The 18944-nt window shown below is 51.8% G+C and overlaps 1 protein-coding gene across 1 annotated transcript in view; it reads right to left on the bottom strand.

Moving 5' to 3' along the window:
- The window catches only part of SLCO3A1 (solute carrier organic anion transporter family member 3A1), a 241679-nt gene that overhangs the window by 54226 nt on the left and 168509 nt on the right, over window positions 1-18944 (bottom strand). The window contains exon 4 of the mRNA XM_034668896.1: window positions 13684-13947. Within this exon, the coding sequence (XP_034524787.1) occupies window positions 13684-13947 (264 nt within the window). The remainder of the gene's footprint in view (window positions 1-13683; window positions 13948-18944) is intronic.

Genomic DNA, 18944 nt, shown 5'->3' with positions numbered 1-18944 from the left:
GACACAAAACCCCAGAAACTTTAAATCTATGGTATTCACTCATTTATACCTGTGTTGTTGTTGTTGTTGTTTTTTGGCAAATGTGCTGGCCTTTACATGTGTTTTATTTATTTATTTTTGCAGGGGTTTAAGTGTTTAAGATCATCTGACTTTTTTAGAAATGTCAGTTCAAATAAATGCCTAAAGGTGGTTACACTTAGGGACGCCTGGGTGGCTCAGTCTGTTAAGTGTTTGCCTGTGGCTCAGGTCCCGATCCCGGGGTCCTGGGATCAAACCCCACATTGGGCTCCCTGCTCAGTGGGGAGCCTGCTTCTCCCTCCGCCTGGCACTCCCCCTGCTTGTGGTCCCTCTCTTTCTCTGACAAATAAATAAATAAAATCTTAAAAAAATAAATAAAAGTGGTTACACTTAAAAATCTATGTTTAAATGTTAAGAAATTTTCCTTCATTAAATCCACGTTATTTTTTAGGAATTGTACAAATATTTAGAGGCCTGTTGACTGTATAATGTTTAAGAACGTGGACAGCTAAAAAAAAATACAGGAGATGAATACATTGGGTGTAAACAGAGGGTAATGCGGTTTCTATCTTTATTTTTTAAAATTTTTTAAGAAGGTTTTATTCATTTGAGAGAGAGCGAGCACGAGAGTGGGGAGGGTCAGAGGGAGAAGCAGACTCCCTGCTGAGCAGGGAGCCCGATGTGGGACTCGATTCCAGGACTCCAGGATCATGACCTGAGCCGAAGGCTGTCGCCTAACCAACTGAGCCACCCAGGTGCCCCTGGTTTCTGTTTTTAAACACAAAAGCCCGTTGAATGTTAAGACTCCATCATCCTAAATCGTGTTAATGAGTGAAGGCTGGTTTGCTATAGTGTGTGGCGCGCTGTGACAGTGTAATGTACCCATGGTAAGGGACTGGCTGACTGTGTCACTCCACACTGGAGAGGGACGGCTATGGATCACATCAGGTGACCACAGCCCCTCCTGGTAATGAGTTCATGTCAAAGCCCTCAGCTGTTAGTGTTTTGGCAGATAAAAACACCGGAGCTCCATCACTATGCTCTTTTGGAATTAAGATATCTGAACTCTGGAAACACTGCCAACGATCAGTAGGCAGGTTGGGGGCATTCCAGAAAACGATCATCTGCCATACCTTCATTTGTTAGGATGCAGACCATTCAGACGAGGACCCTAGAAAGGCACACGACAGCCATGCTTGCTCACAAATAAAACCGCATCCTCCAACTGGGAACTTTGGTGCTCTCTGGCTCAGCAGAAATGGTGCCAAGAGGATTTAAGCTTGATCCCATTCCTTGGGTCTCGGCATCTCCTTGTCCTTGATCATGGCCATCACGATTGATTTGGGGGAAGGGGAGGGCATGTCTCAACAAAGGCAACCCCAGTTAATGAAATGTTTTCATACTTCAGCAGCCGTTTTAATTATTCCAGCGATAATTCCACCTCCCTGGGGAAGATGCTTTGTTGAGATAGGAGAGCCTGCCTGCTTTTGTCTTAATATCTAATGACTAATTTCACGTTGAATTAGATGTGAAAATCATTAGTTCTGAGGACCATCTGAGTCAAGGCCCAGGGAAGCTGCAGTGGACCTTATTTGCATGAAGAACATTCTTTTTTTTCCCCTCTATCAGGCCAATTCGCTGCCAGAAATGACAGATTCCTCTTGCGTTCAGCTATTTTGCTCCCAGGTTCTTTCCTTCCATCCTAGGTTTTATTGCGATGACTTGGAGTCGTCTCAAAAGATTCCTTTTCAAAGGTTCAGCCTTCCCTCCAACGCCCCAATTTGAAAAGGGGTATTAATTAGCTTGAACCTACGGCTATCCCCGTATTTCAAGCTTTTTCATTCAAATGGGTTGTTAAACCCATAAAATTCTAACCTTCCAAGGAGGAAGCAGCTAATGAGGTGGCCCAGACAAACAGACTGATGAACCAAGGCCACACCAGGCCACTGAACACCCATGGTTCCCCTTAGCCAATGACTTCCCACCTACCGATTTAGCCTCAGAAGCTGGGAGCTGGCATAGGAGGGGGGCTGGCTCGCACCATGCGGCCCCACCAGCTGGGGAAGACTTCCCCTCTCATCGGAAGCCCGGTGTGTCACCGGCAGGCTGGCACAAAGTGGCAAACAGCAGCGGGGGAGAGTTTTTCAGGGAAAACAGGTTTTCCACTGCTGTCTTTGGAAGACCTTCCTGCAGGATTGAGATTTCTTAAAAACGTGTAGGTGGTCCAGGAGGGAGAAAGGCAGGTTTGGAGAAGGTGTGAGAACTGACGTGGACAGAGCGTGACCTAGGTGTCAAGTACCGTTCTGACCACTAACACATCAAACTACATAATCCTCACAACAAACCCGTGATCTTGGGGCTGTTTACAGGCAAGGAAACTGAGGCACAGGGTGGTCCCACGGTTAGGGAAGCACAGCAAAAACTCGAACCGTGCTACCTGCTGCCCCAGAGTGTGCTCAGAAACAGGGTGTTGTTCCGCTTGGGTTCTCAGAAGCTCTGCTCTCGGTCAGAGGACGGAGCCTGCAGAGACCACTCCTGGTAATGCTTAGAAAGAATACAAAAATTCCCACTGGGGCCGGGGAAAATGATTCACGGGTTTAGTCCTTATTCTTTGGAGGAGGAGAGGTAGGACAGGAAGGGAGGGAAACGAGAGAAAGAAAGGCTTGCAGAGCCCAGAGCGGAGGAGTCCTGTGCTACAAAAAAAGTTTGAGCAAGGTTGCATAAAATGAGGACCTGGTTTAAGAAGCCAGGTCACTGGGACCTGAATTCTATCTTCCAGACTGAGTAGGTCTGGGCCCGGAGCACATGACTCCGTCTCACGGATTGTTGCAAAGATTAAACAAGACCCACGCATGCAGAGCATGTGACCCAGTGCTTCTGGCACCCAGGTAAGATGAGCACGATGATAATTAATCTAATAGAAGCACTTGCTGGCTACGTTAGGGAACGAGCCCTCGAGCTGGGAGGACGTCAGACCTGCTGTAAAAATGCCTGTGTGGGAGCAGACATGGTGAGTAAGCAGAGCTGGGAGGAGACTGGGTAGGTGAGCGGAGCTCCTGGGAGCTGCCGCTGGAGCCACTGGCTTCCCAAGGACAGAGATGACCTCCTGCAGAGGGCTGGAGGGGTCAGGGGGTCAGGGGCACAAGTCATTGTCCATCCCCCCCTTCCCGAGAACTGGAGGTGCCCTGGGAAGTGCTCACCGTGAGGCTTGATTGCATTGCACTTGACTCGGAGATATCTCAGCCCTCAGGCTCTCTACTGAAATTGGCCTTGACCTTTTTTTTCTTTAATAACGTTGTTGTCAATACACTACGGTTAATGCTCCCAAGAAGGGGAGATGAAGCCAGTGTGTGCGACGGCTTGATAATTACGACAGTGACAGCTGATGTTTGCCGGACAACCAGCATCAGATGGGCCCCGTGTTAAGGGTCCCTCGTGTCATCCCACAGCTATTACAAGAGGGACAGTCTTAATGTCTCATTTCAGACACGAGGAGACCAAAGCTTCCTTGAACGGCTGAAAAACCCAGGCTCCCAGAATGCATAACTCAGGTCTGCCTGCACTCGAGAGCCCACCGCCAAATCTGCGGGTTTCTGGATGGGGACTTGGATCAACGGAACAGTGTCTTTCTGAATGCTAAGTCGTCATGAAGCACTTCCCAATGCACAGGAGCCAAGAGCAGAAGAGAGCAGAGAGGCGGAGGGAGCAGGACGGGGGGAGATACATGATAGCCTTCGGGTCACGACCACAACCAAATGGAAGAGGAAGGAAGAAGTAACAAAGATGTGGAAAAACATCACCATGGAGGCGCGAGATTAAAGGCAAGGTAGGGTGACTCCTAGGAAGCATGACGTTTCCTGGCACGGCACGAATGTCTGGCAGCCACCAAGCTGGTCCCCCCCCACCCCTTGCCGGGTACAGCCTGTCATCACTGCACTGATGTGTCCTGGACACCCTCGCCTGGGTCTTCCTGTCTCTCCCATGTGGAGCCACCTGCATGCAGAGACGTGGGCACGGTGCCCGGTGAGAGCAGATGCTTCATCGACGTAAGAAGGATTAAAGAATTCAACAAATAAACAAACAAATTGCAGTCTCTAAAGGTAACTGTCACAGTCTCTTAAGAAACATTAACTGTGGAGACAGGGACTGGTTCGTGATCACACCATGGGCCACGTTCCACAGGCTCGTGGGCCATGATGGAAGTGGGAACACTTTCACAAATGTGGCCATTTCCATTGCTCATTCTAGAGGTATCTGCATTGTTCCCCTGGAGAGCAGTGGGGAAAAGCCTGGGTAGGAAGGGAAGCCTGTGGTGCCAGGAAGCTTCTGGAAGGGAGTATCTACCATGCACTGGCCCCAGACTGGCCGCCTGGCGCTCCCTGTGACCTTGTTGCTCCAGATGAGACTGTCCCCCAGTCTCTGTTCTGGGCTGTCGAGGGACCCAGGGGAGCTCCCCGGCACCCTCTCATTGCCAGCTGTGAGACAAGCCTTCAGGAACAGGCTGAAGGTGACATATCCCTCACAGAGAGAAGCTCATGGTTCGAGGGAACAAAACCAGAAGCCATCAGCACAGGAAACGAGCATGTACACTGAAAGCCATGTGTCAGATGGGTGTGGATCAGCGAGGGGAACCCCGAGCCGGACAGATCTCATGATTTTTTTTTAAAAATCCCCAGCTCCTTATAATATTGCCAAGAAGCCCCAAGAGAAAAAGAGCAGCGGGGGCTCCCATTAGCTGCTTTGAGCCCAGACACCCCCAGAGGCAGGGCTAGCTCCTGCAGTTCCGGATTGGTGACCCCCGGGGGTGTGAAGTCCGAAACACAGGATGGCCGAGACAGAGAAAGCAGCCTGGCAAGCAGCAAGCTCTGTTTCAGATCCAACTGTGTGTCTTTCCCAGCCAGAGGTGGCAGGCGGAAAAGGACTAAAGAAAGAAAGAGCTTCTCATAAGTAGAATGCCACTTTCGTAACCTCACGCCGGCCCCCAGGTACCTTGTCTGGGAGCATGGTTTGCCACCTCGGTGGTGGCCGGGCTGACTGCATTGAGCATTCACGAAAACTCTGCCCATAGGAAAAGGCACTGCTGGAAAGACAAAGACCAACGCTCAGAAAAGAAATTGTGAATTTCAGCACCCAAGCTGACACCAACGCCCGTCTCAAAGCCTAGACTCCCTAGTGCTATCTCCTGCAGGGTTGGGTTTGCAGCAGACCTTCTCAGAGCCTTTAATGTGCTGATGTCATTTATGAACCTCCCAATGGGCCACGTCACGGAGTGTCCCAAGCTTATTTCATGAGTGGGTCTCCTCCCCACATTTTATCTTACGGGCAACTGTTGCAGAAACAGCTCTGCGGGAAACCCCCAAAGGACTCCCACCACCTCTCCTATTTGTTTTCAATGAGGGGTTCACTTAGAATCGCCTGGGAAATCTAAAGACATCCAGATACCTGGACTACCTCCCTCTTCCCCACTAGACTCATGGAATCAGAATTTTTAGGGGTGTGACCCAAGTGCGGGTGTGTTTCAGGAAATCCTCTAGGGTGGATGTTGACTCAAACCCCTAGTTGGGAAACAATGACTCATAAAGACCACACACTTTAGAAGAGCAATGCAAATGCCTCCATAATTCATTCACGATTTTACTAAAGTCTTCCCGGGTGGCCTCAGGTGCCAGGAACGCTGCTAGGTTGCAGAAACGGGCACCAGCCTGCCTTCTACCGTGACCTTTTCTTTTTTTTTTTTAAAAGATTTTATTTATTTATTTGACAGAGATAGAGACAGCCAGCGAGAGAGGGAACACAAAGGGGGAGTGGGAGAGGAAGAAGCAGGCTCATAGCGGAGGAGCCTGAATGTGGGGCTCGATCCCATAACGCCGGGATCACGCCCTGAGCCAAAGGCAGGCGCTTAACCGCTGTGCCACCCAGGTGCCCCTACCGTGACCTTTTCTAAATCCCATTCCCCCAAACCAGATGTCTCTCTCCCACCCCCACCTTGGGCAGTTCTGTCCCCTGCTTCTGCTCGCACCTGCCCCCCAGCCCCGGAGCCCTTCTCTTCCCTCCATCCATGGGGTCCTGCTCATCCTTCGAGACTGGCCTGAAATGCTACGTGCTTCATGCACCTGTCTTCGAGGCCTCCCTGTGGATTCAGAACGTCCCTCTGAACCCCCCGTGATCCTCACCACCTTCTGCCCTGCATTCTAGCAACACATCCTAAATGCGCAAAGAGTTCACATGAACAAGAGAGCTCTGGGGTCACATGGGGTAAAACAATGCCGGCCAGCTTTCCTTAGAGCTGGCCTTCCAAGGGCTTTTAATACTCGATTATACCATATGGCTCTCCGAGAGGATCACATGGTATAGAGACATTTCCTCAAGCTTATTTGGCTGTGTGACCCTTCCTCCCTCCCCCCATTGATTTGTTTTTCCCTGAACATCTCCGAGGACTCCTGTTCCAAGGAACCCCCATAGGGAACGTTGTCCTCTAGTTGTTTCCTTCCTTCCCTCCTTCATTCAAACAACACTCCTGGGGTAGCCATGGTATGCCAGGCATTGGGCGAGGTTCCCTCCCCTGTGCAATCTCGGTCCTTTGCTGAAATCACTTGTGGCCTATTCACAGACATAACGCCCCAGCACATCGTCCGCCAATGCTGGTAAGAACATGACAGTGGCCAGACAGGTCCTGGGGACCTACACACATGACGACATATGAACTGCAGCCTGGTGCGGGGCTCCAAGCATTTGGGAGGGCGGGTGGTTTCCCTGGCCATGGAATCAAGAAAGAAGATTTTAACACAGAATCCACATGAGGGGAGAGCACAGTTCTGAAGACAAATGGCATGATAAAAAGCACTCAGCCATCGAGCCTGCCGAAAAAGGGCTCTCAGGTCGCCAGGCTCCTTACAAGAACATGATGCTGAAAGGCACAGACCTGTCATTAAGGAAAATATAGCAGAAACGGGCCACTTGCTGGCAGAGGATGGAGGAGGTCTGGCTGAGTTGAAGCCAGAGGCATGAGCCGGGTTCCAAGAGGAACAGTGGGGATGAGTGTGCACCCTGTCCCAGACCCAGACACCTGCCAGGGTACTCACACAGCCCAGAGTCACCAGGGCAAGTCAGCCAGAGAAACTGGGCCTGCAGCCCCTCCCCACATGAGCAGGTCACCTGGGGGCAAGCCATGGCACTCAGCACAGCGGGATCTCCTGCAGAGTCTGTGTCCACAGATGGGTCAGACCCAGGCCCAAACTCTGGGAGAGGTTTGGGGGTGAGGACAGCTTGAAGGAAAGCAGCAACTGTGCTGGGCTTGGCAGTGCATGTCCAGTGATCCGTGCATCCCTCCATTTATCAAATATGTACCGAGCACCTATGGACAAGACCGGGAGGGCCCACAGAGGCAGTCGCTGCCTGCGTGGGGCTTGGGGACGGAGTCAGAGAACCATCGCTCCCATGACGGTAACATCATGACCGTGGCACGGACAGCAACGTGCCTTGTGGGGCAGAGAAATGTCCTCGGGGACATGGTTGTGAGCTAATGCCTGATGATGGGATCAGAATTCCAGCTGAGGGAACTGCAAGTTCCCAAGGGAGTGAGGGAGCCTGGGGAACCCAGGGGGCTGAAGGCAGTGGGGAGGTGAGGCTGGTGTGGAGGGGCAGGGTGGCAAGGTATGAGAAGAGGATGGAGGGGCAGAGTAGCACCACTGGGAGGCCCCGTGAAGGGCTCCACCTCTGTCCCTTTAAGCAGGAGATGGCCACGGGATCAGATGTACCTGGACACCAGCTTCGTGTGCAGACAGACCGGCGGGGTGAGGGCAGACTGAGGGCAGGAGACACGGAGTAGCTGGAGAGCGATTCAGGTGGTTAAATCGGCAGAACCCAGGGACGGATGGCATGAGGAGGGCAGGAGGGTGGAGAGGGTAACAACCCAGGCAGATTTCACCACCCCTGCACGTGAAGGTCCTCTGGAACGGGGCACTGCATTTCCTCCCGTGGAAAGGGAGCAAGAGGAGCAGAGAAAGGGGTGGCTTCTCCGTTTCTCCAACACAGGAAGGGTCTTGGTTCAATCGGCCCCAGGCTGACTCCCCTTTCCCTCCTCAGTCCATTCGTGAACGGTCCAATGGATCCCCGAGGGACACACGGTGGAGACAGCTCGGGATCCAGCATCCGGAGACCTGTGCCCGGTCCCAGCAGCATCCTCCACAGCAGTGACAACCTGGAAACGCGGTCGAACCCCGAGCGCTGTGCGGGATGGTTGGCGTGGAGAGCAGTACCACTCCCTCATCAGCTGGACTGTGGGGGCCAGTGGGAGGTCCCCGCAAGAGCTGGGAACTCGTACACAGGCCTCCGCAGATTGGGGGTAGTGTTTAAGACCCTGAACCTGAAGGCCCACCCGAGCCCCGCCGGCTCGGCTCTTCCCTGCCGTCACCCGGGGCAGCTATCTTTTTCTGGGACAGGAAGAGGCCATTTGGCAGTCAGCGTGAAGTGCACAGAGACAAGCGTGCTCAGCTTTGACTGTTCTTCTCGTCCAGTGATCAAAGGCAGGGCCCTCCCTACAGATTTTAAACCTCTGGAACAGTTACACTCATCCCAGCTAGAGAGCCCATCAGAGGGCCGGGACGTGCCGACGCTTGCCAGGAGTGGGTTCCTCCCTCCCTTTTAGCCTGTAGCCTCATCCAGAAGACCCACTGTTTTAGGGTATACTGGTGCCGTTGCAACCAGCAGCTGGAATTTAAACATTCTGCTGAAGTCAGCGAGCCCATGCTGATCCCACTTTTCTTTTAAGAGAGTTCATTTGTGGCCCCAAGACGTAGCAGAACGCTGTGGTGGAGAAGACAGGCTCTGGGGCCCTTGCCAGGGTTCAAACACCTTTCCTTTCAAATCTCTAAGCCTCAAATCNCGGGACGTGCCGACGCTTGCCAGGAGTGGGTTCCTCCCTCCCTTTTAGCCTGTAGCCTCATCCAGAAGACCCACTGTTTTAGGGTATACTGGTGCCGTTGCAACCAGCAGCTGGAATTTAAGTACATTCTGCTGAAGTCAGCGAGCCCATGCTGATCCCACTTTTCTTTTAAGAGAGTTCATTTGTGGCCCCAAGACGTAGCAGAACGCTGTGGTGGAGAAGACAGGCTCTGGGGCCCTTGCCAGGGTTCAAACACCTTTCCTTTCAAATCTCTAAGCCTCAAATCGACTTCTCTGCAAAACGGTACCAATGCCTCATAGGGTTGGGGGGATTAACATCCGTGGAAAACGGACGTTTGCTGCTAGCGTGTGTATGTGCACGCATGTATGCATGCGTGCTGGCTGGCAAGAAAATATTTATTCGTTCTTTAAACTCATAGCGCCTACGTGCCAGGCACTGTGCTGTGGAAAGAAAATGATGCACGAAAGCGTTGGCCTTGGAGAACCCCAAGGTCTGGGCAGAGGCAGACANAAAAGCTTCGGCCTTGGAGAACCCACAAGGTCTGGGCAGACAAGCTGAGAAGCTGCCAGGTGGTGGGAAACAGGTGCTTTGCAGGGGCTGTGTGGGTGAGAGAGGAATGCAGCTAACCCAACTCTGGCCGTAGGGGGCATGGGCACAGCGGGGCTGTAGGGAGGGATTCCTTGGAAGGGGGTACCGAGTCTAGCCCAGGAGCGGACCCAGAGTGGAAGCGTNGAAAATATTTATTCGTTCTTTAAACTCATAGCGCCTACGTGCCAGGCACTGTGCTGTGGAAAGAAAATGATGCACGAAAGCGTTGGCCTTGGAGAACCCCAAGGTCTGGGCAGAGGCAGACAAACTGAGAAGCTGCCGGGTGGTGGGAAACAGGTGCTTTGCAGGGGCTGTGTGGGTGAGAGAGGAATGCAGGTAACCCAACTCTGGCCGTGGGGGGCATGGGCACAGTGGGGCTGTAGGGAGGGATTCCTTGGAAGGGGGTACCGAGTCTAGCCCAGGAGCGGACCCAGAGTGGAAGCGTGTTCCAGGCAGACAACGGAACAAAAAGGAGGGTGCCGATGTGTTGAAGGAACCAGACAGCATGAAGGGGACGGTGCACAGCGCATGGCTATTGGAGGAGCCTGGATCCTAACCATCACAGCCCCTCTAGGGCAGGGGACACTGGAGATGATTTCCAAATAAGGCGCAAACTACGGATGTGAGATCTCACGTACTAGCTGGTGATCATACAGTGCATTTGTCTACAACAGTCCCCCGGGTTCCTTCCTCTCTCTGGGTCTAGACTTGCACAAACTGTTCTGCAAACTCGGAGCATCTAGATTCTGGAGGCCACGTGGGTGCTGTCCTTCCCCACAGAGCACCAGACACAGAAGAGGGATGAGGGGGGCAGGGTGTGTCCTGAAAGAGGAATCCGCAAAGGCTCTGAAGAACAGGGTTGGGGAAGAGGGGCTTTAGAGCCAGGGCACAAAGAAAAAGCTATCTGGTGGCACAGATACGATGCAAAGACATGTCCTGGGTTTGCAGACTCCCAGCCGGGGAGATACTGGAGTTTAACAAACCCAAGCATTTGTTTGCCTGCTGCCTGCTTTGTTAAAGAGCTATGTGACAGTCACTACGAGATGGGGACTTCTGGGCTGTGCAAGCAGTGACAGCTTCTCCACGCAGTTATAGAACACTCTGGGCTTTCTGTCTCTCTTCTTCTTACAAGAGTGTCAAAGCCAATGATGGCCAACTTCGCTGGAAAGAGACCTTCGAAGCCCACATGTTGGGGGAGAGCGCCCTGAAAAGTAAGCCACAGGCCTTAAGTCCTAGATCACCAGAGCTTGGTTTCCTCATCTATGAACAGGAATAAGTGACAATATCAACCAGACACCATATGTTAAAGCCGAGGGGGAATTAAGTGACGCGGCCAAAGTTGCAGGGTTAGGAAGTGGCTGAGCTGAGTCGGAACAGCCCCTCTGCTCTCCCAGGAGCGGGGGAGGCTGTCTCAGTCCCAGCAGGGAGGAGGAAGGAACAGGTGCTCTTGGCACACGATACGCGCTCTTCTCAGGAACCTTCCCCATCTGTAGAGCATGAGCCGGGGACGCGGACCGGTGGCCAAAGAAGAAACCCATTTGCAAACTCAAATGAAACAGATGAGAAATCGCAACATAGATATTTTTAGAGCAATGTTAATTCCGCCACACACACTGCTGCTCAGCTTATCTGTATCCATAAATACGCAGCACACGACCTGGAGAGCTCGGGGGCTTTCAAGGCTGCAAACTGGAGAAAGAATTTGGGAGCACCAGGTGACATCACATGGTGCTTTTGGTGGAAATGTCCACGTGGCAAAAACATGGTCTCACGTGGAAAAACGAAGGATGTAAACCACCATGTCCCCCCACCCCCATCCATGTGCTGACGCATGTAATATGTGTTTATTAGCATAATAGCTCACGTCACTGGACTCTGGCTCCTGGGGATTCTTCTAGACACACTGCCTTCCTTTCCTGTTGGGACATTCTTTAGGTCCATTAATAGACCTACTGCCTCTAGGAATTGCTAATTCTAATTAAAAATCATTAATTATTAGAAGTAGAGCCCAGGTACACAGCTACCACTTATGATCGTTATGACTCAGAGCGAGTCTCAGACCCATCTACTCAACTGTGGACTTGTCTGCCCAGCCACGGCATGTCCAACACTCACCCTTGAAGCCGTTGCTTCAATTCCACCTGTTGTATGCCTTCCCACCCCCGCTACGGCTACAACACAAGCTCCAGAATATAAGCTGCCTGGGTTACCACTGCGTCCCTGGAGCCTAACAAGATCTCAGTACACGCTGAACAAATGGGTTAACGAGCAACTGAATCATCACCCAAGAATTCTGAAGACATGACCCCCCTCAGCGTCTGACCCAAGACGCGGGCTCTGCCCTGCCTGTCTGTTGTACGTCCATAACCTCCCTTCCACGTCGGGCTGCCTTTGCTGGCTTGCTGGTCTGTCCCTACACTGGATGGTGAGTACTTTGATGGTGCAACTGTATCTTTTCATCTTCGCATCCCCAGGGATGAGAGACAAGAGATTACTGCTGCAGCTCTTGCAATCGGAGCTCTTGCAATCACCCTCGGACAAAGAAAGACCCAGAAAGGCTGCCACCATTCTGGTCCAGGGTGTCCCCTGCAAGGCCCACTGGGGCCAGCCCCATTTACTCCTGCAGATCTGGTCACTGGGACACTCTGTGCGGCCGCCTGCGCTATTAGGGGCGCAGTAGGCATCGCCCTCTGCCTGGCTGTTTGGAGGGGGGGGGCTCTTCTATTAAGCATGAACTCCTGGGGGTCCAAGCCAAGGCAACCCCCGAGGACGCAAAGTGCATGGCCTTCTTCTACCCTTGCATTCTGGAACTTAGAGAGAGGGCGACTTTGAAGACCTTCTATGGACAGCTCCAAATTTCCACTCTGGTAGAAACGATCGCGGAACATGGGTTCGGACATAACATTAGATTATTAATTAGTCTCTTCTGGGAATTCGCACAAGTTCTTCCGATCCCTCCCCGACGAAGAGGCACTATTAGCAGACAGTCTTCTGCGGGCAGTGCTTTAATTCTCACGGCCCCACTGTCACTTAGGAACGCTATTACAACTGTACACTTGTGGAAATGAAGCGTGGAGAAGTTAACGATCCCAGTTCTAGTGAAGAACAGAGTGGGGACCGGAGCACAGGGACTGTGCTGAGCTCCTCCGCATGGCTCTCAAGCATCTCCAGAGAAAGTGCTCCTCGTCATCCAAAAGTTCGGTAAAGAGACTTTCAGCCAGTTTCTCAACTGGCCACTGGAAGCCTGGCACTGCTCACAGGCGTGCCCAGATCCTGCCGAGAGGGGACCGTCCCCCTTCCTCCTGTCCCAGCCTCACCGAGAAGGAGTGCCCCAGCCTTGCTCCTGCCCACCTCAAATGCCCAGCAGGCTCTTCGAGGGACCCAAGGGAGGGGTCCTGGGACTTTAGGAGTGCTGCACAGACCTCGTGGTGGGGAGGGGGCTGGGAGAGACACCCAGTGTCTCGAGGTCACACTGGCACTGTCTGCCTTGAAGACACTTTGCCAAATGTGGAAACTGCGGGGGCCAGGGTGGGGGAAGACTCTTCTCATTCTCATTCTGGATCACTCCATTTTGTCATAAAAGATGAGATCGGTTTCTTTTAAAAATGACTGGGAGAGCCTGGCCACCTTCTCAAGGGTGACTCTGTTATTAAGATGGAATTCATGCTACTTTCCAGAGGAACACATCTTGCACGGAGGGGATGGAAGGACAGAGCGAGTCAAAGGAAATGCGCTTTTGGATGTGGCTTTTGAAAAATGCCTGTATCAGGCAAAGGAAGCCCTGCTTCCCAAATCCTTTCCTGCTACAACCCGCTTGTACGTGGTGGCTGGAAAGAGTCCAAGGGCTCCATGAGATATCTAGAACCTTCCTTCTACAGACACGTGTCCTTATCATGCATCAGGTGCCATGTGAACCACTGGGGTCTCTGCTGGGGAGATTGGCCTGCTGCCCCTTCGCTGAGAGGTGGCTACTTTGCTTTTGTTTTAAGCATCAGGTCATTTCCTTCCTGGGGCTAACATTAAGCATCAGACCAGAGAAGGAAAACCATGCAAGACAAGTGTGGGTGTACGTCAAGCCCCCAGCACTCGGTCCTGAGTGCCTAGTCCCCCACCGGCCTAGACAACCCCCCCCACCCGCCAGCACTGGCCACCCACATTCGAGGTGCCTCTACCTTTCAGCTGCTGGAAGCAGGAGGCGCTGCTGTCTGGCTCCAGGGGGTGCCTCAGGACCCCGTTGCTGGGCTTGGGTCTCTCGTATTCTCTTTCAGGGAGCATGGCCTGCTCGCTTTCCATGGCAGGGTCTGAGTGCGGGGGCAGAGACTGTGGAAACCCGAACATCAGGAGGGAAGAGAAGAAGAGTAAGGCACCGCAGAGCAGAAAGCCACCCCACCAGGCTCCGATCCAGCGGGGGTCGTCCGGAGTGATGTCCAGGTTACCTGCAATCAGAAAGAACACAGTCAGGAGGAGGGGACACAGCCGGGCTGGGATATGGCTGACGGTCTGAGTCAGATGCACGGATAGCAGAGGGCTCTGGAAATGGCCTTGGGTGCAGGGGAGGTGGGGGGTGGGGGGGACTGGACGCTTCACAAAGCAGCCTTTTTTCCACATCGGTGCTTCTGTTTCTCCCGAAGCTGAAGGCTGATTGCTTTCCCTCCTTAATTTTCTTGTCTACTCTGTGTTTGTATCAGTCTAAACAAAAACAGCGAGAGGCCAGACACCCTCGGAATTAAGACTGGAACTGATGGGCTCGGTAGAGCTGCCTGGGTGTGCAGACAAAGCACAAGGGCCTATTTCTTACCCCTGAAAAAAGCAGCTGCTCGGAGATCCCATTCAACACCCCACGCCCGGTCTCAAATCGGGTTCACGGATCATAAGGGGTGGCACAGAAAGAAGTCAAGAGCCAGGATACCTGGAGTGAAATCCTGCCACTTCTCACTGCGGGACCCCAGCCTAGTGATCTGAACTCTGGGACTCGCTGATTGACCTGTAGGACCATGAGAACGGTGACAGCGGCTTATGGAGTTTGGGGGAAAGAGCAAGTGAGCCACACCAGATATAAAGTGCTCAGAACAGTCCCTGGCATGTGCTTGGGCATTTAAACACTGGTAGCTTCATATTGACGGCTAGGGTCCTGTTTCCAAATGCTAGTGGGTAGGTTAATTCCAATCTTGGTGGTGGCCTGTGGTTTGGGGCAGTTCTTTATTAGAAAGCTTTGCAGCCAACTTGATGCTTACAGACAGTGTGCATGTGGTTTGGCTGTCTTGTGCTATTATTTCTTGAATTTGCCAGCTCAAGTCATGAAGACATAAACTATAGCTTACCCCTTGGTAGTTGTTGTTTTTTTTTTTTTTTTGGTCTTTCTCTACAACTGTCTTTCATGGACCTCACTCAGATGAGCTGCTTAGAAATGTCTCTTTGATGATAATCCCATACCTCCGGAGCACAGGAGGACATTCTTGGACATGGGGACAGGGCACATGAGCTAAGAACTAACAGGACAACAGGCCTGGACCAGATGGATGGACAGGCTTAGGAAGAGAAATGACCACAGACACCAGACGAGCACATCACCATTCGTCAAACGTTCTCCCTGAGGACTCTTCAGCAAATGAAGAGCCCAGCCATCATTTACGGAGGGCTTACTCTGCACTGAGCATTACGCAGAATGTATTCTTCACTGCTCTGGTCAACCCTCCCCACAGCCCTAAGAGGTAGGGTCTTTTATTATCCCAACCTTAGACAGAAAAATCGAGGCTTAGAAAGGGTTGGTTCTGGGATGCCTGGGTGGCTCAGCTGGTGAAGCGTCTGCCTTCGGCTCAGGTCACGATCCCAGAGTCCTGGGATCGAGTCCCACTTTGGACTTCCTGCTCACTGGGGAGCCTACTTTTCCCTCTGCCTCTGCCGCTCCCCCTGCTTGTGCTCTAATAAATAAATACAGTGTTAAAAAAAAAAAAGTGTAGGTACCTTGTTGAGTTCACAGAGTTGAAGACTGAAAGACGGGCATTCAGATGCCAAGGGCCAGCCTCCTTATCACTTTGCTACACTGCCCTTCTGGACCGTCTAGGCTTTGTTTTGGGCTCCCTGGGTGGATGATTCATTCCTGTGCTTTGTGCAAGGGGCCTAAGATCACCAGCTTTGCCGTTGGTCTTTGCAACATCGGTGGTGTCCGTCCTGGAGGCCCCGGCATCCACCCAGGAGCAATATCTAGGTCACTACAATGAACCAGATCCTTCTACATAGCTGTGCGTCAGAGAAGAATGAGTGTAAGCTCTGGCAAGTAGAGGGTTGAATCCCGGCTCTGCTGCTGACTAGCATGTGATGCTGGGCAAGCTACTTACCCTCTCTGAGCCTTACTTTGATCACTTGCAAAATAAAGGTGACATCCACCGAGACTGTGTGCAAGGATGAGACGTAATGAGCAAGAATCACTTGACAGATAGACTCTTTGTATCCGGCTGCTCTTGTATCTACTTGTAGGTATATATTTACATGAATGGCGATTTCAAGATATAGGTTTTTTTTGAGTATGGGAAAGCTTGCAAAAAGCAGGAGGAAACCCAAGGTGATCTGGAAAGCATCTTTATGCAAACACGAGGAGAGAAAAGGAAGTGAGATGGCCTCGGGTAGCTGAGCAGGAATGTTTTCTCCAGTCACTGGCTGTGTTTCTTCACCTGCTGTCAGCAATGAATGAAAACAAAAGACGTAAAGGGGAGCTGTGGTATCTCCCTCCATTGTGGATGGGCTCCATAACCGGGGAATTGAAAGCTGGCAGATGTGAGCCAGGAGAGAGACAGCGCCTAGCAGTTGTTTGGGGGAACAAAATTAGTAGCACGTAGAGTGTCATATTTTAGTTAGGAAGTTATTGACTCTCTTCTACTTGTGAGGAAACATCCCAGGGAGAGGGGCTGGGGCGGGGAGGCGGATGTTTATGTGAACATGTCAGCTCGCTCCCTGTAGGTATGAGCCTACGCGTGAAAAGCCAACGTTTGCTCGTAATTTGTAAGACGGGGAAGAGCACGTGATCTGTGTCAGAGCAAAGCCTGCCTGTGGTGCACGGAAGGAGAGGGAGACAGGTCTGCAGCAAGGTGTGGCAGGGGGGAGGGCGGGAGGGGCAGGATTTTGTAGATCTAGGAAAATCACAGTTGACCATTTTAGGAAGTATTGATTTTAGGAAGTATTGATTTTTTCCCCCCTCTCCATTGCAACCATCCAGAGCACCGTGGCAGGCAGAGAAAGAATGTTCTGAGGAGAAACCACTCAGCTTTGGAGCATGCTGCCCTCAGGTCAGGGTTGGCTTAGGGGGTGGCGTTTTAGTCCTGATTTTGGCACTTCACAGGAAGACGGCTAATGCTTGAACCCAGGCTGAGAAAAGTCTTTTCTGAGGCACCTCCACGAATCCCTGCCCACCTGGCTGGCAAACGTCCCTGGTCAGCAGGTATGTTCTAGGACTGCTGATGTCGAGGGAGAGTTCTCTATGTCGGCCGGCAAAGAACGGTGCAATAGGTGTTACTGATGCCTTCATTCAGATCTCCTCTTCGGAGAACAAGGACTACCCCTCCTGCACTGCGAACTTAGGTATAGCTACACGCCACAGAATTTTGCCACTGAAGGGTGAGTGGGGGGATCCGTGTCACTTCTGTGTCGAGCCGCGTATGAGCTGGTGCCTGACTTGCCATGCTCTGTTGTCCTGCCTGATCATGGAAGCGTGTGAAATCCTCCAAAGATGGTCCTGAGATGGTCCCTGAGAGGCTACGATGAGCAAAAGGTCACTACGGACCTGTGCTATGTCTACAGCATGAGCAAGGAACAAACCTTTAGTTACTGGTCTCAGCGACGAAGATTTTGGAGATGTTTGTTACCGCAGCAGAAGCGAGCTTACCCTGACTACTACACCAAAGGCTTAGGAAATCAAAAGTCACGATCCTGGGCAGGCTTGGAATTGTGAAAGCCTTGTTCAGGTACAGGAGGGGAACGGGGCGAAAACCTCTTTACTTTTCTTTCAATGTGGCCCTAGGCAGTATCTTGATCTTAAAAAATTACTGCAGTTTCAGCTTTTTCGTGAAGACTGTGGTAATAAGAAGCCCAGAACAAACCTGAGAAGCACCATGTGTCTCATTGACTTAGATGTACCTAATTGCCAATCAAACTGGAACCATGAAGGACAAAAACGCATTGAAAAGAACGGGGAGGTGACAGGATCCCAAGCAGAGGGAGTCGAGCTCGCAAACGCATGGCACCCATCAGTCAGGGGACTCTGAGTGGACTGGCCAAGCTCCATCTGGGCACTCATTGGCCCCCTGGTCATTCCAGGTGTGGAGGAAGTGGAGCAAATCATCGCCGTGATGGAGATGTCTGGCCACCATGAGACGGGCACGGTCCGGTCCTGCCTTTGTATAGCTGTCTATAGGCTTGAAGGATTTCTGCTTTATGAGATCCATTTTGCTAACCCTGCCATGTCTGGGACTTCAACATTCAGAGTGTTTTTGTGGTTTTGTTGGGTAGGCTGAGCAAGCTTTTGGCAGTTGTTTGCTTCCTCTGTGTAAGGCCATGTAAATACAGGGAGTTGAGATTTTTCTCCCTTTTCTGAGGACTGCTACCATTGTAGGTAGGAAAGAAAAAAATCGTTGGAAACAGAGTCAAACCAGTTTAAAATGAACCAAACAACAACCAACCCATGAGGAAACTCAGGACTGTAAGAAGGAGCCAATCACATTTACTTGTGACTCCCAGACCACACTAATGTGTAAGTGGGGCTATGGGTTCTCTGGGCATTTTGTTTTTTTTGTTTTTTTTTCAGTCCATTTACCTATTTGTCTAACCTATTTTGTGAAACTTCTGCTATGGGACTCAAGCATTCCAAGAGTATCATTAAGTTCTAGACCAAATTAGAAACTGGAGACAGGGAGGGGCTGAGGGTAGAGGGCAGCATGGAATGTTCAGGACCCTGGCCATTGAGCTAATTCAGCCTAACATGAAGGAATCTGACGAAACCCGCAGCCAGCCCTCGAACGGCAGAGCAGGAAGTTGTCAGCCGGCTGACCTTTTTCAGGAAGCAAACATACNCATTCCAAGAGTATCATTAAGTTCTAGACCAAATTAGAAACTGGAGACAGGGAGGGGCTGAGGGTAGAGGGCAGCATGGAATGTTCAGGACCCTGGCCATTGAGCTAATTCAGCCTAACATGAAGGAATCTGACGAAGCCCGCAGCCAGCCCTCGAACGGCAGAGCAGGAAGTTGTCAGCCGGCTGACCTTTTTCAGGAAGCAAACATACGGACACAACTTATTCCAGGGGCCGACCCCACGCAGCCATAGTGGGGCCAGCTGGTACATGCCTAAGGATGCGTCTGTATGCATGGGCTGACGAGGTGAGGTCCTCTCAGCAAGGCCTTTGCCCACGGAAGGGGGCAGCCTTCTGGCAAAAGTCCTGGAGA

This window comes from Ailuropoda melanoleuca, chromosome 9 (assembly GCF_002007445.2).
Source record: "Ailuropoda melanoleuca isolate Jingjing chromosome 9, ASM200744v2, whole genome shotgun sequence".
NCBI classification, from domain to species: Eukaryota; Metazoa; Chordata; class Mammalia; order Carnivora; family Ursidae; genus Ailuropoda; species Ailuropoda melanoleuca.
This window is presented reverse-complemented; position numbering and strand designations above follow the sequence as displayed.